Source organism: Melospiza georgiana, chromosome 9 (genome assembly GCF_028018845.1).
Source record: "Melospiza georgiana isolate bMelGeo1 chromosome 9, bMelGeo1.pri, whole genome shotgun sequence".
Taxonomy (NCBI): Eukaryota; Metazoa; Chordata; class Aves; order Passeriformes; family Passerellidae; genus Melospiza; species Melospiza georgiana.
In genome coordinates, this window is record NC_080438.1 from 30,859,784 (window position 1) to 30,887,389 (window position 27,606).

The 27,606-nt window shown below is 53.2% G+C and overlaps 1 protein-coding gene across 1 annotated transcript; it reads right to left on the reverse strand.

Moving 5' to 3' along the window:
- Nucleotides 1-1,365: 1,365 nt before the first annotated feature.
- WLS (Wnt ligand secretion mediator) lies at nucleotides 1,366-27,256 on the reverse strand. The gene is made up of 12 exons (XM_058029818.1): nucleotides 27,119-27,256; nucleotides 15,904-16,176; nucleotides 10,699-10,823; nucleotides 10,137-10,298; nucleotides 9,283-9,419; nucleotides 8,770-8,938; nucleotides 8,514-8,611; nucleotides 7,938-8,001; nucleotides 7,451-7,594; nucleotides 6,182-6,265; nucleotides 4,561-4,714; nucleotides 1,366-3,507 (listed from the first exon to the last, which is right to left on the reverse strand). Exons 1-12 carry the CDS (start codon nucleotides 27,222-27,224, stop codon nucleotides 3,398-3,400), a joined length of 1,626 nt encoding a protein of 541 aa, XP_057885801.1. The 5' UTR covers nucleotides 27,225-27,256; the 3' UTR covers nucleotides 1,366-3,397.
- Between the last annotated feature and the right edge of the window lie 350 nt (nucleotides 27,257-27,606).

Sequence of the window (27,606 nt, forward strand, 5' to 3'; positions counted from 1 at the left end):
ATTATAACCAGAACTGGAGCTCCTCTCCTGCAGCTCCATCTCCTGCCGTTCTGTCCCCAGCAGTGCACCCCATCCTTCACTGCCATCCTGACAAAATCCCAGAAACAGCTTTGGGCTGCAGGGTTTGGGGTGGGACAGGGGACGCCTTTCAGTGTCCCACAATGTATGAATTGTTTGGGGCTGCTGGCAGTGGGTTTAAACCCCGGCAGCTGCCTCTGCTCAGTGCTGGCAGGCTCAGGTGGCTTTTCCCATCCCTGCCTGTTCTCACTGTGTCCCTGCACAGCCACCGGACACACCAAGCTCCAGGACAGCCCGGACCCCGAGCAGCACCGTGCAGGCAATTGTGGCTCTCTGACATCCCCAAATTCCCACATTTCACTGCCGAGGGATCGCTCAGTCCAGCCGGAGCCGGGGGCTGGTGGCAGCAGGTGGCAGCAGAGCCCTGCCACGGAGGTGGCGGTGCTATAGGCACTGAAATCTCATTTATTCGCTCTTTTGACACTCCTTAGGTCGCAAAGAGCTGCACTGCCTGTGGCTGGCTGGAGCCAGCACAGGCTGCAGCGGGAACGGAGCCACGGGCTCTGCCTAAAGCTCACACCCGGGCCTTCAGGCTCTTCATGCTGAACTTTGTCTGTTTTCATCAAATTTTCCACTACTCCCTGAGTGCAAGTCAAAGAATTATGGCATTATTTAGGTTGGAAAAGCCCTCTTGACCACTGAGTCCAGTCATTCCCCCAGCACTGCCAAGGCCACCACTGCCCTGTGTCTCCAAGAGCCACATCCACACGCCCTTCAAATCTCTCCAGGGATGGGGACTCCACCCCTGCCCTGGGCAGCTGTGTCAGGGCTGGACAACTCTTTCCATGAAAGAATTTTCCCAAATATCCAATCTAAACTTCCCCTGGCACGACCTGAGGCTGTTTCCTGTTGTCCTGTCACTTGTTCCCTGGGAGAAGACACCAACACTTTTTAAAAATTTATTTTCCCTGGATTACAGACAGCAAGGCAACATGGGGAGAGCAGGCTCCAAGCAGTGGGCAGCAGCACCTTGAAATATGGCAGCAGATGGAGGGTGCTGCCCAAATCAACGCTGCCATGGGGTGATGGCCAACACACAAAGGTCACAGCACAGCTGTGACAACTCCAGGGCTGGCAGGCAGGGACAGGAGAGAAAACCCTGCAGGGTTGTTCAGCCTGGGGAAGAGAAAGCTCTGGGGAGACCTTAAGAGCCCCTTAATTATGATTAAAGGGGCTCCAGGAGAGCTGGAGAGGGACTTTGGATGTGGGTCTGGAAGGACAGGACAAGGGGAAATGGCTTCCCACTGCCAGAGGAGATTGGAGATGAGGAGAAATTCCAACAACAAATCCACAATATTGTATATTTTATTTAAATTAACAAAACTACATGTTTTCCAGGTTGCTTAAAGCATTCTGTAAAAACTGAACTCAACCTAAACAACAACAACAAAAAAAGGATATATTTTAATAAGACCCAGAGACTATTTCCAAGACATAGGAGTTGGGTTGAGGAATGAAGAAATAAAAAACCCACACACGCACGCACACGCGCCCCGTAAACAAACTGTTAGTGTTTGACACAGAATTTGGTTTGAAAGCTGCAGCTCCCCGTTCGTGGGCAGCCTTTACAAAACGCAATGCTATAGTCTAAGCTGGAAAAGAACCCACGGACACAGCTATGGGAACAACATAAATATCACGTAAGAACCCAAGGGAAAAGGGATGGCAAAGTTGCAAAGTCGAGTGTTCAGCCGGGAACGTTCCGGGGTTGCAGGGATGTGCGTTGATTTAATTCACTTCTAACGGAGTAGCTACTACAGTAGGAACACTGCTTGGCCTCCAGGGGCAGGGGAAGCTGGGCATCCCGGGGAGGGCAAACACAACAAACAGAACTGCTGTAAGAAAATCCAGTAGGAGATGCAATGAATACTCAGGGAGCAGGCCTTTGGCAGAGGGGTCTGCCTGGTGTAACACCTCCTGACTGGAGGAACCCCATGTGATGGTGCCCAGCAATCAAACCCACGCAAGGTGATCTGGTGGTGCCACCCTCTCTTTTTTCATAGTATTGAGCTTTAATAAATGGATGAGGGTAAATGGATAAATTCTGGGGTGGGAATTGTTATGGTACCAGGAATCATGATGGTACCTGGGCTGACAGGAATGAGTTTCTCCTCTCTGCCTCCCCTACAATGCTTCAGCAAGGCACAGCAGCAGCAGATTGTTATCTCATGGGGCCGGAACTGGGAGGGTGAGTTACATGTTACCAGCAGTTAGCACAGACGTTTGCTCCTGCCTGCTCTCTGGATGCTCCAGGCCATGGAAGGTGTGCCCTGAGCGGCACAGACCCTTCCCCACCGTTCCCTTCTCTGAACTGGGCCCAGCAGGGTTCAGCTCCAGCCTCCAGCCCGGATCAGTTCCCACTCCCCTCTCTTTGCCAAAGGCCTCCCAGCACGGGGCTGAGCGAGCCCGGTGCCTGTGTCTGCTCTGGGAAAGCAAAGATCCACATTAGTGCATGACCAGCGGATCCTTTCAAGTCCTTAATCCCTGGAAGAATCCAGCTCTGCTCCAGCCTGCCAGCGCGCAGAGCACAGAGCGAGACTGCCCAGCTCCCAGGGATGCACTGTAACAAAAGGGAAGGTGGAGGAAGCTACAAAAGCACGGGGGAGCCAAAGGGACTGAGAACAGGGAGGAGCTGGCTGTGGGATCAGCCAGCTGGGAACTTGGGTCAGGAGTGCTCTGTTCTCCTGCAACTCAGCATCCAGGCTGGCCATTCCCTGTATCCAGCACACAGCTGCAAAACCTGCTGAGAAAGCAGTCGCTGCTTCTACTAAAGCCTTACTAACAGCCTACTCCTCTCCCAGCTGTGCTTCATCCAGCCACAGAGGGTGGCTGCCCCAAAGACTCAGACAAGGGTCGGTACAGCCATGGCAGTGGAATTAAAGGCTTTTACAGCAAGGCTCCCCCCCACAACCAACACCTTGTGTAAGCTGCACACAGGAGCAAACCCAGAGTAGTGAGCACATGCTCCTAGCTGAGCTCCCTGCAGCAGCTTTATGCACCAGCACACCCAGCAAAATGAAACCAGCCCCACGGCAGCTCTGCCCCGGCGCCACATCCACACCTGCGACTTTGCAACCTCAGTGCCCTTCCAGCAGGGTTTTACGTGCCCGAGTGTAACACAATATACACAGCCCTCCCCCCAGGAATAACTACACCATAGTAAAGAGTTACAAATGTTCTGCTCGCTGTCGCTGCCCTGTGGATGCACCAGGGACGGGGCGCTTGAGGAGCGGATGCGGCCGGAGGGGCCTCCAGCCAGAGGGACTCGTGTGTCCTCTGCTCCCCACGCCAGGCCGGTCCCTGCTGAGGCACCTCCGTGTCACTCCTGAGCCTCCTTCCGAGCCAGCTTGTACACCTCCGTGGGCCCGTCCACGTGGGTGATGGTGGTGGTGAGCTGCAGCTCCTCCCCGCTGTTCACCCCCAGGTCACCTGAGAAACAAAGGTGTTCTGTCAGTGCAGTCTCACAATACAATATGGGACTATTCCAAAGGAAAAGATCCACTTTATTCCCTCCAGCCGCTCAGCTGCCTAAGCCATGGACCAGCAACTTTCCTATAAATTGTTTTATTTACAGGTATTTAAATGGAAGCACAAGAAACACATTGAGGGGCCGTAGCACGTCCAGAGAAGGGAATGGAGCTGGGGAAGGGGCTGGAGCACCAGGAGTGGCTAAGGGAGCTGGGAAGGGGGCTCAGCCTGGAGAAAAGGAGGCTCAGGCAGAACCATCCGGCTCTCCTCAACTCCCTGACAGGAGGGTCTATTTTCTCCACTCCTCATCCCTCCATCTGAGCTGCACAGTTCCATCTGGGCAATGCTAAAAGGCACAGAAACCACCCTGAAGGTTCCAGCCAGCCTTGGCTAAAAGTCAGACCTGTATAACCCAGCCATTAATTCAAATGCCTGCTTGGAAACCCAAACCATCATTTGCAAAGCTTTTCAAGGCGCTGAGTGTGCACTTGGACCAATGAGGGCAGTGAGGGAAGCCAAGCAATCAATTAATATGATTGGTAAAGCAAGCTTCGGTTTATTTTGAGTACACCAGTACTTTTATATTGTTTTCCAGTAACTATGCATACTTGTCGTTAGTTTATTGGTTTAACTGCTTATACATGTCCTGAGTTTATTGGTTTAAAGCAAGAGATTACATTTACATATTCCTCCTACTTTGTGGTTATGCATACTTTATGGTTTCTATTCTCGTCGCTGTCCTTGCCCTGTCGACCTTGTCAGCAGGCAGGATGCAGCATCTTCCTATCGTGGCGTGTGGCCTGGTTATGCTAGGTATGGCTCACTCACGCTAAGCTGCTAAGTGAACATGTATCCTAAGTTAACATGGGCCTTGCTTGTACAACATTTCCACAGATCCGTGGCCCTTTTCCTCCAGCCATTCTTCCACAGACCAAAAAAAAGGCACAGAAGGCACACCCTGATTTGTACCCCTTTGTCCCCTCGAGAGCCCTCAGGTCATTTGGGGACATTTACCATTGGACTGGTCTTCGCCATAGTTCTTGTGGGATGGCGCGTACAGGAACATGAGGGCGAACACGTAGAGATTCCACATCCCGTAGATGCCGGTGAAGAAGGCACTGTTCACCTGGATCGTGATGTCCCCCCACTTCCAGTGGCCTTCTGTCACCTGTCCAGGGAAAACAGACACGGACAGGCCATCAGGAAGAGCAAAGTCCATAGAGACACGGCCTTGGAGTACATCAGTGAGAACAGCATCAATTCAACAGGATAGAGGAAATGGAGTGTAAAAGGTTCAGTGAGGCAGAAGTCAGGCTGGGATTCTCCTCTTCAGGCTCGGTCTGCAGGGACAAAATGCTCCTGACAAAGTGAATCCCTCAGGACTCCTTCAGCTCTGATGTCTCATTTACTGTGACCGAGCCGCTGCGCTCTGCAATACCCCTGCCACAAGCATGTGCTCAGCACAGACTGACACACAAAGGGCACTACCTGGGGACACCACTGACATCCCTGAACATCCACCTGCTAAAAATAGACCTTTTATAGCAGGAAAACCAGCGTGAGTAATGGGGGAATTGATGTGCTGAGCACAGCTGGCTGAGGAGGGGCCAGGCTGACAGCACCAACCTGCCACACACTGAGGCCTGTCAACATCCATGAAAATATCATCAATATTAATATTCCTTGAAGGTACACAGACTGCTCAGGCTGCAGTGTTGCTTTCTGTTAAAGAACAGCATAAAGGCCAAGAAGAAAACTACAGTAGCTTAAAAAGAGATCCATGGAGATGCTCTAGAGGCTGGAACCCCTCTGCCATGGAGCCAGGCTGGGAGAGCTGGGGGTGCTCACCTGGAGAAGCAAAAGATGCAGGGAGAGCTCAGAGCCCCTCCAGGGCCTAAAAGGGCTCAAGGACAGCTGGAGAGGGACTGGAGGGACAGGACACAGGGAATGGCTTCCACTGCCAGAGAGCAGGGATGGATGGGAGATTGAAAGGAATTGTTCCCTGGGAGGGTGGGCAGGCCCTGGCACAGGTGCCCAGAGCAGCTGTGGCTGCCCCTGGATCCCTGGCAGTGCCCGGGGCTAGGATGGATGGGACGAGGAGCAGCCTGGGACAGAGGAAGTTGTCCCTGCCCATGAGATGGGCTTTAGGGTCCCTTCCAGCCCAAGCCAGTCTGTGATTCCATGATTCCAGCAGTGGTAAAAGCTCATCCGTACAGAGGTGACATGGGAACTCAGGACAAACAGGTACAGCTCCTGCTGGGCACAGCAGGCTGCAGTCAGCCCAGGGAAGGTTGGATGCTGTCACATCTGCATGGGCACACAAAGCCACCCCAGTGTTTCCGCGTGAACAGGACATTTTCCTCTCGCTGAGTTCTCAGAAATGACTAAAGCCCGTTGGCCGATTTCCGCACGGCGCGGCCCCAACGCTCCCCGGGAGCCAGGGGCCTTTGTGCCGGCTCCAGCCTCAGCAACTGCATGGCAGAGCTTCAAATAAACCAACACAACTTCTTCAAAAGCAACTTGTTATCAAATGTGCTCAGAACAGGCCCGTCCAGTCTGACCAGCAACGCGCGGCGTCGGGAGCGGCCGGGAAGCGGCGCTGAGGCTCTGCCAGGAGCCCAGAGCCACCCCTCACCTGGCTCACGATGAAGAAGATGACGGTCATGGCTGCACAGGCCAGGGTGATGAGCATCATGAACTTGAACCTAAAAATCAGCCCCTGTTTAGAGAGAAATGTCACTGGTCACATTAACAGAATCCACAAAACCCATTTTTGGTTTTAGGATAGACAAGACACGAGGATAAAAAATAAAAAATAAAACAAGGGTCCAACCCACGAAACCCCAAAGCAAAACAACCTCCACCCACTCGTGTGCCGTGCTCAGCACAGCCCATATCCTCCGCTCCCCACACGTCTGCCGGAAGCTCCGCGCGGGGTGGGCACGTCTGGACAGCGCTGCCTTTCCATGACATTTGCCCAGTGACTGATTGAGCAGCAGGTAATTCAGGGGAAGAGGTGGCACGCCGGGCTGCAGGGGGCACGGCCCGACAGCTCACGGCCCTTGTAACACAAACACCAGGTGGGGTCGGCGCCCCAGCGTGGGCTCGGGCTCTCACCACACTCATCCTCGCCCCAGCCCGGCTGGGAGGGAGCTGCAGCGATTCCAGTGTCTGGAAAACCTGGCTGGCGAGCACAGAATGGAGATTCTGAGACAAACTCCTTGGCTGGCAATCCCACTGCCCACTGCCCCTGCTTTCACTGGTTCTACATTCTTACTTACAAATTCTTCTGGTTTTGGGTGAGTGCGTGGGTTTTTTTAACCTGGTTCTGGAATTTAGGTGGAAATGTCAGTGTCTGCGTAATTACCCTGCCACACCACGACAACAAAGGACTATTAATTTAACTCTTCCACACCAGATCCCTGCTCCCCAGATGTCTGTGCCTCCTGCTAGAGGGAAAAACACTGAGTATCTGCTTCAAATTCTTTCAAGTCCAGTTTTCTGAATTTTTGATGTGCATTCTTGATGGATGATAACGACTTGTTTAAAGAAGAAGTGACCATAATTAAACAGAATGGCTTTGGGGATAAATATTTGCATCCCTGCAGAAGCAGGTTAAGCACTCAGGTTTGGCAGCAGGCAAATCAGGTAGGACAGGAAACTCCAAAATCATGGGCTAAAAATGGGCATGATGGTGGGAATGTGTTGTGCTTTGACCCTCCAGCAACTTCAAAAGGAAATGATGACCCCAAAAATCCAAATTCATACCATGAGGAGAAATTTATACCAAAGGAGGAGAAATGGAAGTATGAGGATATTATGGATAAAGGAGGTCTCAGAACAGACTGTGAGTCCAAAATGTCTTTTAAAAACAAGGAATCTGTGTCCCAAGGAGGACCCTTACCTCATAGTGAAGGCGGCGAGCCTTGCTCATGGCAGGGAGGCTCGACTGCTTCCCACTGATGTTTCTGAACACTTGGAAGACCATAAAACACAGGAAGAGAAAATAGAGGCACAGGCAGATCCCTGCGACTATAATAAAGGCCATCTGTGCAGAGGAAGTCAAGGGAAAATGGTACAAACTAAAGGAAATCCTAGAAAACATTACCCAGGGAATATGGTACAAACTAAAGGAAATCCTAGAAAACATTACCCAGGGAAAATGGTACAAACTAACAGGAAATCCTAGAAAACATTACCCAGGGAAAATGGTACAAACTAACAGGAAATCCTAGAAAACACTACCCATATCCAGCTCCCCAGTGATCTCCTGCAGTGCCTGGCCAGCCCCTGCCCCCCAAAAGCAGGGAGTTTGCCCACAGCTCCCAGGGACCTGGCAGGAGGGAGAACCTCCCTCTCCCACATATATCCCACAAGCAGGGAAAGGATACAGCCAGCTCCGTGCCCACCTCGGTGGTCCAGATGCTGTAGAAGGGGTTCTTGAGCTGCACTCCCCTGCAGAGAGGAGAGAAAACACCAACTCAGAGAGCTCAGAGGGCCCCTTGCCCACTCTGCAGCCTGGCAATCACAGAATCGGGGAACATCCTGAGCTGGAAGGACCCACAGGAATCACTGATCCAGCTCCTGCCCTGCACAGACACCCCAACAATCCCACCCAGTGGCTGAGGGCATTGTCCCAGTGCTCCTGGAGCTCTGGCAGCCCTGGGGCCGTGCCCATTCCCTGGGGATCTGTGCAGTGGCAGCACCCTCTGGGGGAAGAACCTTTTCCCAAGGCTCTGCAGAGGAAAAGCCAGCAGTGCTGCTTTGCCATGTGGGTGAGGAGAAGGTGAGGTGGGAATGGTTTCCATGGCCAGCACAGTTGGGAGCACTCCAGGAGCCTCCCCTGGCTCTGGGAGATGGGGCTGTGCACCCAGCCATGGGGACCCATCTGGTCCCTGCTGCAGGAGGGGGCCAGGAGCCTTCCCTGCCCTGGGATGGCCGGGCCTGGGCAGTGCAGCTGCACCCACCTCTCACACATGTCAAAGATGAAGAGGCAGAAGGAGCCCACAGCGATGGGTCCAACCTGCTTCCAGTAGCCCGAGAGCCGGTTCCGCTCGTTCTGGTCCTGGGCACCAGGTGGGGAGGAGCAGAAAAAGGAAAAGCAAGTTAGCTTGAAATCCCCTCAGCTGGTCCAAGTCCCCCCAGCATCATTTCCAAACATCAGCTGCCAGGTTTTCCTGGAAGTGGAGCTGGAAACCACGTTCCCATGGGGGTGGTACCCACCATCATGTGCTCCCCACAGAAGATGATCCAAAACGAGAGCAGCATGGCATAGAAGATGCCCTGTCGAATGTCTCCAAAGAGCAGCATCCAAGTCCAGTCAAATCCGATGGAAAACCACTCCACAGGGATGTTAATGAACGTCATGGAAATTCCCAGAGCAAAGATGACCCTGGAGAGGCACAAACACCATCTCTGTCCAGTGTGTGAGGGAAGGACAGAGCCCCAAAAGCCAAAGCTGTGTGTGGAGAGCAACAGAAGGAAAGCCAGCACTTTTTGGGAAGTGTCACCTCCTGCCACCAAACCCCACAGGACTGAGCTCCTCAGAGCAGCTCCTTTTTCTCCAGGGGCTTAACAGGAAAGAAAAGAGAAGCTGTGGAGGTCTCCAGCTCCCAGGGTGCCTGGGTGGAGGGAGGGGATGGAGAAGAGACAATTCCTATCTGCCAACCATGGGCTCTGCCTGGGAGCAATGACCACCTCAGTGGGTCCCCTGGGCCACCACAGGTTCCTACTCACTTCTCCAGCAGGACGGGGGCACGTGTCATCAGCGTGATCCTCCTCCAGTACCACACCATGATGATCAGAATGCTGGGCGTCAGGAACGTCTTCATGGCAAACCACACCTTGGTGAAGCCCCCGTTTTGGTGGATGCCCTGAGGAAAAGCAGGGTACAGGGTTTGACATCATCACCCTGTGTTCTCCTCATGGAGTGTCAGGAGAGGCACAGATGTGGGAGTGCATCCCAATGATGGTTTGGCCAATGATGGACAGAGCACAGGGGCCCACTGAGCCCCCAGGCCACCTGGGCAGGTTCCAGAACGTCTGAGAACAAATGCCAGCAGACACAGCTTCCATGGCGAGGGAGAGGGGGAATTCTGACACAGCACGGAAAAAGCTGGCAGAATCACTCCCAGACAAGTAACCAGAGCCTCATGGAGCCAAGTCACCCCTGGTGGGAAGAGCATTGGCTCATTAACGTGTTTCTCCAGCCACGCGTCCTCCCACCGCTGTCTGCAGCCACCGCAGCCGTGGTGGGAGGGCTCCAGCTGGGAAAAGCATCCCTGCTCACCCAGCCTCGAGGGCAAGGATCACTGACAGCCTTCCCACACATGGCCACAGCCAACTGCAGGCAGACCAGGCCCCCTCTGAACCCTCCTTAGCTCCTGTCTGTAGAAAGGACTCTGCATCGCAGGCAGACTGCGGTGGGAAGCAGAGGACACAGCGAGCTCGGAGCCTTGGGAAGAGGAGGAGGCTCTTGGGGAAGGCTCCTGAGAAGAGCAGAGCATTCCCAGGGAGCAGGACAGTCCCCCTGGAGGCAGAGGAGCTGGGGCAGGAGCTGGGGCAGCCTGGCACAGAGGCTGGGTGCTCACCACGAGGCGGATGTCCTTGATCTCGCCGATGCCCACGTTGATGCCCTTCCTGTCGTTGACGGGCAGGCGGATGTTGATGAGGTAGTACTTGTGTGCCACGCTGCCGATCTCCATGAAGGGCAGGAAGTCGCAGTCGTAGTGGCGGCCCTCGGACTCCACCGTCTGCAAAGGGCAGCAGCACAAGCACGGCCCTCAGCCCTCCAGCTGGGAGCACGGGGAGCCTGTGTGTGAGGGACACCTCTCCTCGTGTTTTCGATTGTGTGGGTCACCGAGCAGGTAAGGCTTGACCTCAGACAGGTTCACATTTCAGACTTCAATGGGAGCCTTCCTAGATGAACCCCGTACAGCCCCCTTAACAGGAGGTGGGAGCCAGGTGGGGATTGGCCATGTCTCCCAAAAAAAGTGACAGGACAAAGAGAAAATGGTCTCAGGGTGTGCCAGGGGAGGTTTGGGTTGGATATTGGGGAAAACTTTTTCATGGAAAGGGCAATTCTGTGGTTCTGTGATTGGAAGAGGACAATTCTCACTCATCCCCACCACCAGTGTCATTCAAATTCCTTACTTTTGGAGAGCTAAAGGTGCACTTCAGCTTCCTGATCTCTATGGCATGTGCTATTTCCTCCCAGTCATCGAACATGTCATCACGATAGGCCAGCGACACATCCAGGGTGATCTCTGCGTTTTCCTCTGCAACAGCACGGAGACAGGAGGCTCAGAAGGTTCCCAGAGTAATTAAAAAACACGACACAAAGTTCCTTTAGGAAGATAATTAATGAACTGAAGCTGAGCTACACTGGCCTAGCCAGGAAAAACTCAGAACCCGCCACACATAACAGTGTTGATGTTTTCTATGTGCCTTGTTTAGCTTCAGTTGCTCTACAGAAGGGTTTGGAGCTCTCCCTTCCTCACCTACAGAACATTTCAGAGCCCTCCCCTGCTCCTCCACACCTGCCCTGACTTGTTCCTGCCTCTGCAGATGGCCCAGCTCGCACGCGAGTGACACGCATGAAGTCATGGCCTGGCAAGGTCACACATCCCTGTGGGACCAGCAGCTCGTCCCCTCCTGGACGTGTGCACAGTGACAGCCTGGGACACAGCTGCTGGGAAAGGTGCTCCTGGCAGGGCACTGCCAGCGGGACTGAGGCTGGATCAGGCTGGAACAGGCTCACTGAGGAACCATAACTGAGTGAGTTCGTGCACTGGAGCAGCAGCTGAGGCTGCCAAGGAGCATCCACACGTTTAAAAACTTGAGGCAAGTCTGTACCAGCTCCACCAGCTGGAAAATCCTCCTGTTTACCAGGCACAGATCCCAGGGAAGGCTCTGAACGAGGAACACGCTCCAGAATGAGCGTGTGCATGTTACAGCCCAGCCTCCTTTTGTAGGGCACCAAATCCTTAACAGCCACAGCTGCTGGAAAAGCTCCAGAACCATCCAGATTGGAGAAGTGCTGGGAGATGGCTCCAGAGCCATCCACTGTGGAGAAGCACTGGGAGATAGCTACAGAACCATCCACCATGAACTGTTTGGAAATGGCTCCAGAACCATCCACCTTGGAGAAGCACTGGGAGATGGCCCCAGAACCATCTGCCATGGAGAAGCACTGGGAGATGGCCCCAGAACCATCTGCCATGGAGAAGCACTGGGAGATGGCCCCAGAAGCCATCTTTTCAGCTATATTTTTGTTGGAAATAGGTGGTGGCACACTCATCCCACCGGATGGGAAGGGGTGTGGATGGGATCTGTGGTTGGCAGTTCTATTTTTACGCCCTTCAGAGGTGGCTGGGTTGTGCATCTGATGTGGACACCTCAGGATTTTTCTGAGCATTTTCTGGTGCACGTGATCTGCACCATCCAGATCCACATGCAGTCCCTTTCCAGAGCTGCCAGCAGTTGGGTTTCCATGAAACACGAATTTGCCATCTCAGATCCGCTGTTTAGGAGACCAGCAAAACAGATAAATGGGAACATAAGGTTGAACTTGGCCAGGCTAAAAAGAACCATGAACTCCATTTCAGAAGCCATAAAACCAACTGGAATGCTTGGGATTTAATCCAAGAAAAACAGCTTTCAGTATTTCATCTTTGCAGTCCAAATGTTGCTGCTGCCATGGAGTATGAAAACCAGAAGGCAGAAGATGAACTGCTGCGTGCCTTTCCAGGCCAATGGATTAGAGGCTCCCTCTGGAATTCCATCAGTCTCTCTGCTGGGGTGGCACCTCCCCTTGGAAATGAGTTTTGTGCAAAGACCCTTCAGGGCTGTCAACATAAAATACAGATATATCCATATATCCATATATTTCAGCACAGCAGACTGATGGCAGAGCTGTGTTAGTGGTTGGACTCCATCTAAGATGTCTTTTCCAACCTAAATGATTCCATGAGAATCCTACGCCAGCCTTCCATCAGCAACTCCCATTGTGCCTGAGCAACAAACGAGGACAGTGACAGAGAACCAAACCTTAAGGAGATTCGTGCCTTATTCCCATTAATCAGAGGGTGAATAGACAATTTTCTGGGGAGAGGAGGGTGTCCTTTTCCTGCACAGCACACATTAAACTGAGAGGGAGCAGGACCAGATTTATCAGGGATAAATCCTTCCCTGGGAGGGTGGGCAGGCCCTGGCACAGGGTGGCTGTGGCTGCCCCTGGATCCCTGGCAGTGCCCAAGGCCAGGCTGGAGCAGCCTGGGACAGTGGAAGGTGTCCCTGCCATCCAGGGGTGGCACTGAATGGGCTTTGAGGTCTTGCCAACCCAAGTGAGGACAAGACACTCTCCTGGAGGTTTTCCAGCCCTGAGCTCTGTGACTCCCCCAGTGAGGGACTCCCTGCTCATGCTCCAAACACCACCAGTGTCATTTTTCCCACTGGCATTTCACTGCCCAGGATCTTCTCCATGAATCACTTTATAGGACAATACTTGCCCAGGATATCTTCACTCACATTACAATGGCCTAAAAATAGTGGAGCAGTTTCAGGAGGGGGCTCTGTGCCAGCTGCACACTAACACAGCTGGCTGGGGAGAAGCCTATGGCAGGCAAGCAGAAAAGCTGGAATTATTTCCATTACACTTCCATGCTTCAGCAGCTCCCTAAAATTACAAAACCTACCAAAAAGCCCAAGGCTGGATGAATTAGCAAAGGAGGCTGCAGCACTCTGCCCTCTCGCTGTACACAGTTGCTTTCCAGCTGCAAAGAAACTCCATCTCCTTCCTCTGCCCCCCTCCTTTCCCAGTTCTGGGAAGGGGTTTTAATAATTGAGTGCACAATGCATCAAGAAAGGAAAGGGACAGCACAGAAATAGAAATTGCCTCTTCCTCAGAGGAACAGCCTGATTCTCTCCCAGCTTTCTGGGAAGGAGAAACTCAGCTTCTAAACATCTGCATTCCAAAAAAACTCTGTTTCAAAACCACTGAAAGTCCAGGGGAGTTCCCAAGGTGAGGTGATCAGGGCTGGCTGCTCCTCTGAAAGGTGAGATCCCATGGGGTATTCCAGGAGGCTCAGCCCCTGCCAGGCTCTCTCAGGGCACCTTACCAGGGCTGCCCTTCCCCTGTGTCCCTGAAAAACCCTTTCTGGCTGGATGAGGAGAGCTGACACAGGTTCTGGATGGGGAGAGCTGACACAGGTCTGACTCCAGCTCTCTGAGGATGAGGAGTCACCCATGAGTCACCAACATTTCCCAAGAGGCACAGCCCAGCTGCCCCTGGCCCAGGAGGGTTTTGGCACCCAGCACCCTGAAAAAACCAAATGCAGGTTTACTCTGTGCCTTGGCCTTGCTTAGGAATTGCAGGGGAAGAGGACAACCATGGCCTTGGAGGAAAAAAGCAGGAGACAGTTTGAAGTGGCTCAGAAACCTCCCTGGTGAAGGCCAAGGGGAGCTGGCAGAGCCCAGGACTGTGCTCAGCACCTTCAGACCCTGCAGAGGAGCAGGATGTGCCCCAGGCAGCAGCTTCCCCAGGAGGATAAATGCTGTGCAGCTCCCAGCAGTGCTGCTTTCCTGGATGACCTGAGGCAGCTCCCAGACAGTTTTCAGGACAGTGAGCAGAGGCCTCAGCAGCTGTGGTGCCTTCCAGGAGTGGCCCTGGTTTGGCATCAGCCACAGCAAGAGGAGGCCTGGAGGGCTCAGAGCCCCAGAGAGAAGAAATTGAATTGTTGCTTTAGAGGAAGAACTGAGGTTATTTCACATCCTTATTGCTGTCACTTTCGAGGAGCTGAGCCCAATCACCTGATCAATGGGGCCTTTTCATTTAACAGCAGGGGCAGACACACAGGTGCAATTAATTCAGCTTAACAAGTCTGCTGTTTATTTCTGTAAGAGCTGTTACAACACAATCTAGCAAGCAAGAAATGTGTTACTTGTTCCTGAGATTCTACACTTAATTTACACCTGCTTGCAGCTTGGTACAAAGTGTTGGACAATCCCCAAACCTCCTTTTTATTACCCAGGGGGCAGCCCTAGATGAGCTGTTCTGCTTTGAGATCTCAAAAAAGCCCCCCACCTGTGCAGGACTCAGTCATTGAAGGGCTCAAAGCCCAAGCAAAGGCTCTGCTCTTGCAGCAGAAATGCTGCCAGAGGCTGGGTCAGCATTCCAGCCTGCTCCAAGGGCTCGGCCAGCTCCTGACTCCAGCACGGTGGTTCAGCTTGAAAGTCCTTGGAATCAAGAGCTGTTTCCCTAATGCAATCATCTGTCCAAGTGGAAGGAGGTGAGGCCTTAATAAAGGCACAAAGCTGCTCTCTCTGTATTTCAGAGATAATTACAGGGATAAGAACACAGGTGAAAGCTTTCCACAATCTCATTTCTGACTTATCTTAATGATAATGTGTTAAATCATCCCTGCTCCATCTCTACAGGTGCTGAAGGTGAGACAGGGCTGGAGAAGCCTGGCATAGTGGAAGGTGCCCCTGCCCAAGGCACGGGGTGGGACTGGAGCTCTGAGGTTCTTCCCAACCCACACCAGTCTGGGATTTTGGGATAAATAGCTGGAGGAACAGTTCCACGCTGAGCAGGAAGGGGTCAAGGACACAAAGATGGCCGAAAAAGCTCCTAACCCCAATCAACTCCCTGAACTGATTCCACCCCACAGATCCCTGAGCATGGAGCCAGCCCCACAGACAGGCTGGAACCAGGGCAGCAGCTCCACACAGCCAGCCCAACCAGTCTGGAAAGCAAATTGTTTATTCACTGTGCCTTATAGTTAGAGAGGGATTTCCCCAAACACTTTAAAACATGCAAACAATGGACAGCTTCCCTAACAGGGAGGGCCAGAGCAGTCTTGCCCTTGCTGCTCCCAACATAATTTTGCAGGTTTTAGTGCAAGATTATTTCGGACTTTGGGGGGGGAGTTGTGTGTTTTGTGTGTGTCAGGGAGGGTGTTATATATTTACTTAGTATTTATGTAATAGCTTCAAATGGAGAGAAGAGGAATTAAAGTTGGATATTGGGAAGTTATTCCTGGCTGGGAGGGAGGGCAGGCCCTGGCACAGGTGCCCAGAGCAGCAGGGGCTGCCCCTGGATCCCTGGCAGTGCCCAAGGCTGGGTTGGAGCAGCCTGGGACAGTGGAAGGTGTCCCTGCCATGGCAGGGGTGGCACAGGATGGACTTTGAGGTCCCTCCCAACCCAAACCATTTCAGGATCACCAATTCCCAGATTCAGGAAGTGCTGCAGCACCACCTCACTGTGTGGCACCAACACAACTCACACACGAGGTAAAAACCCCTTTAGGGGAGGCCCTCTGGGCAATGAGAGCCAAGCTCCCCGTGCCAGGCACTTACTGAGGTCGTTGTCCATCTTGAAGGCGATGTCCAGCTGCATGATGAAGAGCATGAACTGGAACCAGGGGCTCATCTCCTTGCTGGGCAGCGGGATGTGCACGGCAAACACGATGTCGTTGGCCTCGATCTGCCGGCTCACGGCCTCGTCGAAGTCCTTCAGCTTCTTGCAGTGGTTGGGTCCCCAGGGCATCAGCCACTTGGCTTTGTGGTGGTTCTTCCTCACGTCAATGCACTTCACTGACATGTAGGGAACAGCTGTCGTGGGGCTGGGGGCTGGCAATGCAAGAGAACCACACTTGTAGCATCTGCAGACATCTGATGCGGCGGCTTCCCCACCCAAACTCGCAGCTCCCCGCTCGCCTCTTTGAAGGCCATTTAAAACAAATGCACCCAGTGCTGCTCCTTCACAGCTCTTTGATCTCACAGTCAAGTAATTAAGTTTATTACATCCACAGATGTATTACTGACTTTGTAGTGGGATCAAATTAGGATTAATTGAAGAGCTGGGATCTGCTGGTTCAGTCTCAGATACCTCGGTCACACAAAATCAGCCTGATTTACTGAACTCTTTTCCTTTCCCTGTGCTCACCCAAGCAAATCCACACAGAAAGCATGTGCCCAGAGAAACCTGGATGGATAAACTAATTCCAAACCTCGTGGTCCTGAAGGGCAAAAGATTTACCACAGGGATTTGCACCATGCAAGGCCACACATCTCCTTGGGCAGGAAGATTTTCCTCCAGGGTAATGAGTGGCATGGGAAGTGAGACTCTGCAGAAGGTGGTTTTCATGTTGTCACCATCCTCATTCTGATGATCCAGGACTTCCCTTACAGATCACAGCCCCCCAAAAACTCCAGCAGCAGTAACACCACCCTACAAACTCCCAATATTCCAAGGAGGAAAACAACCCCAGAGTGAGCTTCACCTCCCAGCCAGGGCTCCTGGCTGCCCCCAGCCCTGCACTGCTACACCCAGATGATTCAGCCCTGGCTCCCTTGTAATTTGGGCACAGCAGGATCATCCCAGCAGCTCTGGAGCCGTTTGGGATGGCAGCCAGGAGCCCTGTGGAGCACCTTGGCCAGCGTGCCACCTCGGCACAGGGTGACATCCACACGGCTTCCCACGGGCAGGCAGCGGTGACTCAACGCCAGGCAGGAGGAAGTTACTCAAAAGCCAAATGTTTATCAACTGCATTTTTTCCATTTTTTCACAGCACTGAGTTTCTTCCAGCTCCAGAGGCACAGGGATGCTGGGATAAGGGTGGGCTCCAGGGGACTGGTGTCAGCAGGTGGGTTAATGGTTGGACTTTCTGATCTTAGAGGGCTTTTCCCACTGAAAGGATTCAGGAGAACTCCCAGATGGATCCCAGCTCCTGGGATGCACTGTTGCATTCCAAACCCTTGCTATATGCAGGAATCACACAACACTCAGACAAGCCCAAAACCAAACAAGTTATTGACATCAGAATCGGGATATATCCTGAACTGCAACTCACAAGGATCATTCATCCAGCCCCTGGCCCTGCACAGACCCCAAATCCCATGCTGAGCATCCCTGGCAGAGCTGTCCAAACCCCCCGGAGCTGCTCTGGCAGCCTCAGGGCCGTGCCCATTCCCTGGGGATCTGGGCAGTGCCAGCACCCTCTGGGGAAGAACTTTTCACAATATCCACCCCAAATACTGCATCAAGAAACAGCAAAGTAGAATAAAACAAAGCACTCCACAAACAAACACAAATGAAGCTGCAAGTCCAGGGTTACAGAACTCTCATGACGTGCCCACAGTGCATAAAACACTGCAATAAATGCTGATTCCTCTGCCGTGCCTCCATGCAGAGCCCAGTAACCACAGCTAGAGCTGCAGCTGGAAGGGATATCAGGAATATTGCTGTGAAGTAAGCCAGGCATTTCAGCCGAGATCTCTGAGCTCTTTAACTCTGACACATTCTGGGTGATTTCGAAGGCATTTCTGAATTAAGAGACAGCGTTCCCTCTACAGAGAAGCCGAACGTTTCTTGCTTTGATGCAACTCATTATAGCCATAAATACATGTTTTCATCACTGCCTGATTATGATTTTAAACACTTGGCACGCTCCCTGCAGCCTCCCCTCTGCCAAAGTTACAGCTTTGAGGAGCACGAGACAATTACTATACATATTCCTCGTCGGGAATCGCGCACCAAACAAACGCCGGCACTTGGCTTCCATTACTGATCTGGCTCCTGGCCCACTCAATCCAAGTGAGCGTTGAACCAAGTGGAAAAAAAATGCTTTGTGGAGCTGCAGCCAACTCAGCCAAGAGCATTACAAAGTGCTATGCAAAACAAAGCTCTCACCCAGGGATTTGGGCTGTGCTGTGGTGCCAAGGGCTGCCCCTGCCCCTCTGCCCCCAGCCCGGGGGGTGCAGCAGCCCCACGGATCCCAGGATCTGTCAGCCTGTAAATAATGGAGCGATTGAACAGCTCTGTGTGCACAGCACAGCAGCCTCGTGCTGCTCGCTGCCATGAGAGGGCAGGAATGCAGGTCCCACTGGGAGCAGGAGGGGAGCAGAGCTCCCAGGGGAGGCTGGGCAGGAGCCAGGGGAGGGAGTGCAGCTCTCTGGGAGCCAGCCCAGCCAGGAGCCTCCAGCAGGGAGTCCTGGAGCAGCCATGGGGCAGAGAGCCCTCGTGCCAGGGGGCTGGACACCAGCAGTGCCAAAAGCCAAAAGCCACGGGCAGGAGGTGCTGGAGCTGCCAGCTGTGCCACAGCATCACAGAGTGAAAGAGAACTTAAAGTTTGTCTCATTCCAAAGCCCTGCCATGGCAGGGACACCTCCCACTGTCCCAGGGTGCTCCCAGCCCCAGCGTCCAGCCTGGCCTGGGGCACTGCCAGGGATCCAGGGCCTGCCCACCCTCACAGGGAGCGATTCCCTCCCAATATCTATTAATCTAAATTTCCCCTAGATTTCTGCCTCTGCATCTCCTCCAGCTGGGCCTGCAAAAGTGCCCAGCTCACTGCAGAAATCCCAAATTACAGGGGCAAAGCAGATCCTGCTGCTCCCTGTGATGGTTTTAGCCAGCCAATACTTGGAAAGCTGGACACCTTCACCAGTGTGGCCACCACTGCCCAGGGAGGGCTTCCCCTGGACTGCCAGGGCTACCTCAGCTGTGTCTCACTGACTGAAAACAATCCTGCACAGAATTTCATCCTTTCCATTCAGCCAGGAGGTCAGGGCAGGGTGCTCAGGGCCTGATCCCACCAGGACAGCAGAAAACAAGGTCCAAGGGGCTTCCCCCAGGAGCTAGTCCTCAAAGAAAGAAAACCACACTGCTTCTCTGCATTTAGACTTAAAGCTTTAGGGAAAAAAATTACTGAGACAAGTGAGCTCAATTTTTTAGCATTTTTTTGGGGATATATTACACACACCTAGGTGTGGGTAAGAGCCACCATCACTCAGTATTTTAATTTCAATAAATCCAGCAGATCTTCAAAAAGCTCCTGTGATGGAGCCTCAAACACCTCCTTCCTCCTGCCCTCAGGCTCCAGGATTCCCACTCCCTCTCAGCTCACCTTGGCAATCACATCCTGCACCTTCTCATCCCAGCACCTCCAGCACTGCCATTAACCACCGACCCTTGCTCCAGCACCATAAACAAGCCCTTTGGAAACTCTCAATTGCATTGTGTCCACACTGATTAAAGGCTGAATCCCCCTGACCTCGGGGGGATTTAACTTCTCCCGGCACCGGGAGCATTCTGCTTTTCTACTCAATTACCCCCTCCGGAGCCAGCCAGCACTTCCCAGCGAGCACGCACAAAGGGCTTCTGCTTCATTACCCTAAGCGACTGCAGGGTAGGAATAAACAAGCTAATTTATCATGGACAGACCCAGCTTTTCCAACTGGAACAGCCACAACCTGGATAACACCATGCATGCACTCAGGATTATAAATATGCGTTTATTGCAGCCGGATTTTTTCTGCCTCCCTCTTCCCGGACCTCGATGGCACCAGTTTAATAAATTTGAGTGACACAGAGACTTTTAATTACTACTTCCTTGATAGCTCTTATTTCACAAAGCTTTTTGGAACATTGAAGCAGCTTTTATATGCAGAATAATCGTATATTTAAATAACTCCACTGCCTACTGGAAGCCCACTCCCCTTGGGAAAGGTTTTTCATTCTTATATTTGAGTTCAGGCTTTACCCAGACCAAAATCCTTTAAAGCCCCGGGGCACCAATTCCATCCTGATTTACAGTGGTAGTTTCCAGATATCCTGTTGCAGCTGAACACCCATATTTCTGTTGTTTCAGAGGCATTTTATCAGTACTACAGGATTCTCTGTCCTTTTTTTTTATTTTTTCAGACCAAAAAAATGAACCTGTGCAAACCATCAAAGCCAAGTTTGCTGGATCAGAACAGAAACTTTGTGTCTGCCCCACAAAGGATCTCTGGGACAGGGACAGGCTGGGAGCAGCCTGAGACAGTGGAAGTGTCCCTGCCATGGCAGGGGTGGGATAAAAATGGGATTGAAGGTCCATCCAACCCGAACCATCCTGGGATTCTGTGACTCTACAATCCAGTCACACATTGCTGGGTACTCTCCTGTCCCAGGGGTTGTGTTTTTCCTCAAGGTTTGTTCTCCAGTGCTCCTTTTGCAGCCTTGCTACCAGCAAAGCCTCTCCAGAGCAGCACAAATGGGAGGTTTTTCCCAATAAATCGGTTCCCAAGGAGCTGCAGGAGCATCCGTGCCCACAGCCCTTAGAACTGAGGGAGCAGGGGATTCCCAGCTCCCTGATAAGCAGCCAAAGGGCTCCTGGGGAACAGAGATAAGGAATTATTCCCTCAGCCCCAGGCAAGCCAGACAGCAGGGAAATCTCACCAGGCACAACTTGCAGGGAGAACTGAATGAGTGATCTGCATGATTCACATCCATATTCAACAGCAGCAACGAATACAAATGAGGTGAGCATGAGTAGAGCTCCCTAAATGCAGAAATGGATATTCAAACATATTTAGAAGAAAAAAAAAAAAAAAGAGGTAAACCTGATTTACTAATTGCCACAGAGAGCCTGATCTTCCTCCAAGTCAGTTTTGCAGGGGGATGAGGTGCATTTCCTGCAACTCCCAGCCAAGGTATGAAATCCTGCACTCAGACCCCAAGGAGCAGGAAGAGCTGTTGTTATTGAGCTTTTCTCCTGAGCCTGACACTCCCCCAGATAAGATACCTTGGAAACTGCCCGTGCTCAGATATGTGAGGAATTCCATCTCCATGTGAATGGGCCGGGCCCTTCCCCACTGGACACCTTGAGCCTTCAAAGGCTTTCCCAGGCTATCAGGGACTTCAAAGGCCACCAGTGTTATTTACCAAGGAAAAGGCTTCCTGTGTGGAGGTTTTCCCTCTCAAAGGGCAGGGAGGCAGCAGCAGCACTGCTTGGGAAGTGCTCGGGTCACGTTTAAACCGACAGAGGGGGAGCAGCAGGAGGACTGACCTGAGCTCTCCCAGGTTTGGGTTTGGAAGTGATGCAGCTGTGAAAAGAGAAAACGCAGCACCTCTGAGGATTCCCAGCTCCTCAGGCCCCAGCACTGCCGTTCCTGCCTGGGAACTCTCCGTTTCTGGCACTTTTGCCCATTCAGCTACAGTTACAGCTCCTCAAAAGAAGAATTGAGCAGACCTAACTAAACAGACATGACCTTTCGTGTCTGCTTTCTCCTGGCTCCCAGCGCCTCTGCCAAGGCTGCAGCACTGCAGGAATGTGTCTATACACAGGATCCATTGGCATTCATGGCCACGGAGCACCGACCAGCTCCTGGAGAGGCCCTGCATGAAAGGAAGTCAGGCACACAAAAATGTTCTTTATCATCAGCCTAAAACACTCTTTCCTATCCATACCTTGGAAATCCGAGCGCTTTCCTTGTCAAAAGATCAGCTCAGCCCGAGGAAGGTAATGAAATCCCAGGAAAGAAAATGAAATCCTGGAAACAGGGGGCTCAGGAGCCAAATCAGACATTTAGATAATGAGCTGGGATTGTGGAGAGCTGCTCAGCCATGGCCACACATGACTCATTATCTCTCCAGGCCAGACACACAAGGAAGTTTGAGCTCCTCCAGTCACAACAATTCTGTTTTTTCCAGCCTAAGCCAGGGAAGGGAGCAGTGAACCTGCACCTCCTTAATCCATCCCCTCAGCCCAGAGGATTCATGTGCTAAATAAATCCCTCCACTTTTCCAATCAGTTAAATTTGTACAGCGTACGGGTGGGCACTGGGCCTGCAGCACCTCCCTGGGTGTGAGCCTGCTCGGGATTTGCCTGGACCACAGGGAGTTCTGCATCCCCTGTGCTTGTCTGAACCAAGGAGCTGAGATTTGGGCTAAGGCACCCTTGGAATCATGGAAGTTGGAGTTGGAAGGGACCTTTAAAGTAACTCATATAAAATAAAATAAGTCATTAAAAATTCCCTTTCAAAAAGTTTTCAAAGCTGCACAGAGATCTGGGTTGATTTTTTTTTTCCTTTATGTACATAGAAAATAACTACATATATATATAAATTCCAAGATGGAAAGGCAACTACAAAGGGACACTAACAGCTTCCTACAGAAAAAGATAATTTGTAATCAAAAGCTTTGCTTTCTAAACGACCAAGAGGCATCAAACCCACATAAATCCAGTCAGATTCTGCACACACAGCTTCCACCCTGGCAGCTGCCAGGAGGACACTGCTGTGTCCCAGCTCAGCTTTGGCCTGGAGCAGTTGTGGTGACCTCCACTGGAACATCCCAGCCACAATTCCCAGCAGCAGCACAGCCAGGTGGAACCTGCAGCTGGTCCAACTGTGGAATCATGGAAATGTTTAGGCTGGAAAAGCCCTTTTAGGCCAGGAATTGAACTGTTCCCAGCACTGCCCCATGTCCCCAAGTGCCACATCCACAGGGATGTTAAACTCCTCCAGGGATGGGGACTCAGCCCTGCCCTGGGCAGCTGTGCCAGGGCTGGACAGCCTTTCTGGGGAAGGAATATTCCCAATATCCACCCTGAGCTGCCCTGGCCCAGCCTGGGGCCGTTCCCTCTGCTCTTCTCCCTGTCCCCCGGCTGTGACCTCCTGTCAGGAGCTGTGCAGAGCCACAAGGGCCCCTGAGCCTCCTTTGCTCCAGGCTGAGCCCGTGCCCGGCTCCTCAGGGATTCTGCAGCCCCTGCCCAGCTCCCTCAGGGATTCTGCAGCCCCTGCCCGGCTCCTCAGGGATTCTGCAGCCCCTGCCCGGCTCCTCAGGGATTCTGCAGCCCCTGCCCAGCTCCCTCAGCCTCTCCTGGGGCTCCAGACCCTCAGAGTCTCTCTAGTGCAAAGGGACCCAGCACTGCCCCAGCACTGGAGGTGCAAGGTTTGTCCTCATGCCCTGCCCAGCCTGGTGGCATCCCAGGACAGCCACACTGGGTCCAGGGAAGGCAGAGCAGGCAGGGGCTCCTGGGAACACCGGCGTGCCTGTAAATTATCATCAGCCCCATTGCTCACAAACGATAACACAAACCATTCCTGGTGATCCCAGTCTCCTGTAATCCACACATGCCATCATTTACAGCAGGATAGTGGAGACAAGGCTGCATTAGGATTCATTTTGTGGATCATGTTCTATCTCCCACTGTTGCATCCCAACTGAACACATCACACACAGCCCAGAAGCGTGACCTTTAAACAAGATGTTTTCCACAAGGGGAGCAGACACCAGGAATCCTGTGGGGCTTCAAGTAGTGACAGCCCCACTTTCTGGAGCCAACAGTTCATTACCAAAGCACAGCAGAGAAACAACCCAATACAATTCTTTTTTGGGGGTGTTTGCTCCCTTTCAAGCTTTGCAAAGCTCCCTCCACGCATGGGAACTCCACCACTGCCCTGGAGAGCCTGCAGCAGGGCTGGACAACCTTTTCCATTAAGAAATTTTCCCAAATATCCAACCTAAAGCTCCCTGGCACAGGCTGAGGGTGTTTCCCCTCATCCTGCCCCTTGTTCCCTGGGAGCAGAGCCTGACCCCACCTGGCTGCATGCTCCTGTCAGGGAATTGTTGGCACAGGAGCTTCCTCCTGCCACAGGAATTCCTCCCTCGGTGTGCATCTCGCGCTTTGCCAACAGACAGCTCTGAGCAAATCCCACCTGCGAGCTGATAAGGTTCCTGCTGCTAAATAAAAGAGCTGTAGGAAATGTGGAAGCTGCATTAAAACTCTGGCATCACACACTGACTGTCCAAAACCGAGCTGGGATCCAGCAGTGGCAGAAAGCCCCTGATGTGAGGAAAACCAGCTTTGTGGCGGCTGTATCAGTACCAACGTGCTGCATTTGGGTATTTTGGACTGGCACGAGGGATCTGTTAAAATAGAGCACTTAGTCATTGTTTTGAAACATGACCTAAGTGCCTGTGAGGGGAAAGGCTGGCTGGGCTGAGCAGCCCTGTCCCACTCGGGTACGTATTTTGGGTTGTCTAGACCTGGGCACACCAAAATAACCGGATTTTGGTGTCTGTTGGGTGCGCTGCATCCAACCAGAGCGGGGCCACCGTGTCAGCGCCACCTCTGCTCCCAGCCCACCTGGTGGCACCCTGTGGGGTGGCACTGGCAGCTCTGCTGGCACGGCTCTGATCCCTTGGGAACGCCGGCCACCGACCCGCTGCTCAGTGTGAGGAGGCTCCTTGAGGGAAACACCACGCTTGGGAATCACTGAAGGGGTCAGGCCCGAGCCCTGGATCAGTTTCCAGGGATACAGGGAGCCCAGAACAGGGCAGGCTCCTGGGAGGAGCTGCTCAGCCTCCCAGGCCGTGTGTCACCCTGCCAGATGTTGGGGACCACACCTAGGTTACACATGGAACTTGGTGTTTCACAAGCACCAGATATCTATCCCTGGGTTTGCAGCTCCCAGGAGGGCTGGCTGGGAGCTGCTGGCTCAGGGATAAGCCTCTGAACTCCTTAAATGCACAGAAGGGGTAAGTGCTGCAGAGGAAAGAACAGTTTGGATGATTGGTCAGAGCAGTTTGGTCTGAGGGAATCCAGGAATTAAAGAACTTTGGGGCAGCACCCCCTAGGACCTGACCACAGAGAGAAGATGCATTTACCCCAGCAGGATGGAGTGACTGAGCCTGTGCAGGAATTCCAGCAGGATGCAGTGACTGAGCTCGTGCAGGGCACTGAACTCAGCCCCAAATCCCTGTCCCTGCTGGCCCCAGCCCATCCAACCTGTCCATGCAGCTTCCAGCCCCATCTGGGAGACCCATCCTGGATGGGAGGGCACAAGGTGGAGGCCCAGCAGCAGCATCAGGGCACAAACCAGCTGGAAAACTGAACTAACATAATTTAAATTCTTTAACCTCTGAATCCCTTCAAAACTGAGCAGATACACTTGTCTTTTCCCTGTAAAGCCAGCCATAAACATCTGTTTGTTACATCTGTCCCCAGATGCCAGCACAAACAAGGCTTTCTGAGCCACACCAGCCTTTGGAAAAACCAACCACTTCAATTTAGCAGGAAGAAACTGCTAGAAAAAACACCTTTAAGATGAAGTCTGGCTTCTCTGCACAGCACAGGCCAAGACACTTTATCTCAGGAATCAGCAGTGGGTTCAGCAGCCTGCTCTCGAACCGGCTCTTAAAGAGAAAAAAAAAAGGAAGCAAAAAAGCTAATCCTGATAAACTCCATGTGGTTTCAGGCCTGCAAGAGCAGGGAAAATGAGTTTTAGTCAATATGTGCCAGTGACTCCCTTGTGTCGGAGGTGAGGAAGAAAGAGAATGAGGGAAACTGAAGTTTTCCAAAATTATATTTAGTGGAATTTCATGGTTATTAGAGGCTGATAATTCAAGGCCAGGAAGGCAAAGCACTGATGGGCACCAGGAGCACAGTCTGCTCCCGAGGAACGGCCGGAGCTATTCCCTCGGTCCCTCTCAAGCAGACAACAGCCCGACTCCATTCTCCCAACCAAGCGCAACAAAGTTTCGGAGTGAATTTGACCCCGATTCTCCCTGAAAACCCGGGGAGCTCCTCAGGGATCCTGCCGGGGGATGCCCCGCAGGGCCGGACAGCCCTGCCCGGACACAAAGGCGACATTCCCACCCTGGAAATGGCCTAAGAGCCACATCCATGCGCCCATCATCGCAAGGAGCCGGCGCAGAACTCAGCTGCTTTCTAGTAAAAAAAAAAAAAAAAAAAAAAAAAAAAAAAAAGTAAAAAACTCCCAGGACTGCCCCAAACTCGCTCTCCTCCATCTTCCTCCTTCCATCCCCCAGGGAACACTCTGCTCGCCGCAGGGCTGTGTCCCAGTTCCCATCTCCCTGCCTTTGGGAACGCTACGGGATAAACAAACACAATCTGGGCTTCAGAGTGCCCGGTGCGGAGCTGGGGAGCCGGGGGTGAAAGCCCTCCCCGGGCGGCCACGAGGGTTTTCCACGGGCAGGAACGAACCCAGGCCGAGCCCCCGCGGGTTGGAGCTTCTCCTGGGAGGGGATGGGGAACGGGGGAAGCTCCTGCAGCGGGAGCGGGAGGTGGAACGGAGGGGGCTCCTCTCGGAGGGGGATCGGGAGGGGACCCGTCCTGACAGAGGCCGGGAGATGGGAGGGAGGGGAGGGGACCCCCCTGGAACGGGATCGGGAGGGAGTGGGGGGATCCCCCGCAGAAACGAGCCCGGACAAAGCGCGAGTCCCAAAAAAACCCCAGACGGGACCCCCCCCCCCCTCCCACCAGTCGCTCCCCTTTTTCTTTCCTTCCTTTTTTTTCCTCCCTAGATTTTTTATTAATTTTTTTTTTTTTTTGTTCTCATTCTGGCAAGGGGAAAGGTTTCCTCTCGCGGCCGATTCGGAGGCCGAGGCACGGGGAGGTGCAGCGCCAAGAAGGGAGAAAAAATCCTTTTAAAAAAATAAATTATTATTATTTTCTAAGCCAACTTTGAAACGCGAGGCTCCCTGCGCGTTCCGTCGCCATACTGAAGCTTTCCCACTTCCCTCTTTCTTTAAGTCCAGGCTGAAACCAGGCCAAAAAAAAAAAAAAAAAGAGAGAAACCAACACAAAAACTTTTCCTTGGCCGGCTCCCCCCGCAGCAGCCGCGGGACGGGCACAAAGGGCCCGGAGCCGGGATCGCTCGGCTACAAAAGCGGATAATGAGATCATGGGAGCGAGTCAGCGATACTGTAACCAGCACTAAACAAGCGGGCAGCGGCGGGAGGAGGAGGAGGAGGAGGAGGAAGGCAGCGGCCCCCGGCACTCACCGATGAGCCCTCCCACCAGGAAGGCGATGACTTGGAGCACGAGCAGGATGCCCCCGACGATGCAGAGCTTGCGGGTGCTCATGTTCTCGATGATGGCCCCGGCCATGCTGGCGGGGCGGCGCGGGCCGGGCCGCGCGGGCCGGGGCGCTGCGGACGGAGCGGGGGCCGCGGGCGGGCAGCGGGCGGGCCCCGCTCGCCGCCCCAGCCGTGATTGTGCCGCTCCCGCCGCCCGCGGCCGCTTTAACCGGGCGGCCACACGTGACCGCCGCCCCTCCCTCCCCGCGCCCCGCCCGGGCCGCCACAGCGCCGGCAGCGGGGATGGGAGCGGCGCTGGGATCGGCACCGGCAACCGGCACCGGCACCGGCACCGGCACCGCCGTGCGCTCACCGCAGCCCGGCACCGGCACGGGGAGCAGCCCGGCCCGCCCCGGCCATGGACACCGTCCACTGTCCCAGGCTGCTCCAACCCGGCCCTGGGCACTGCCAGC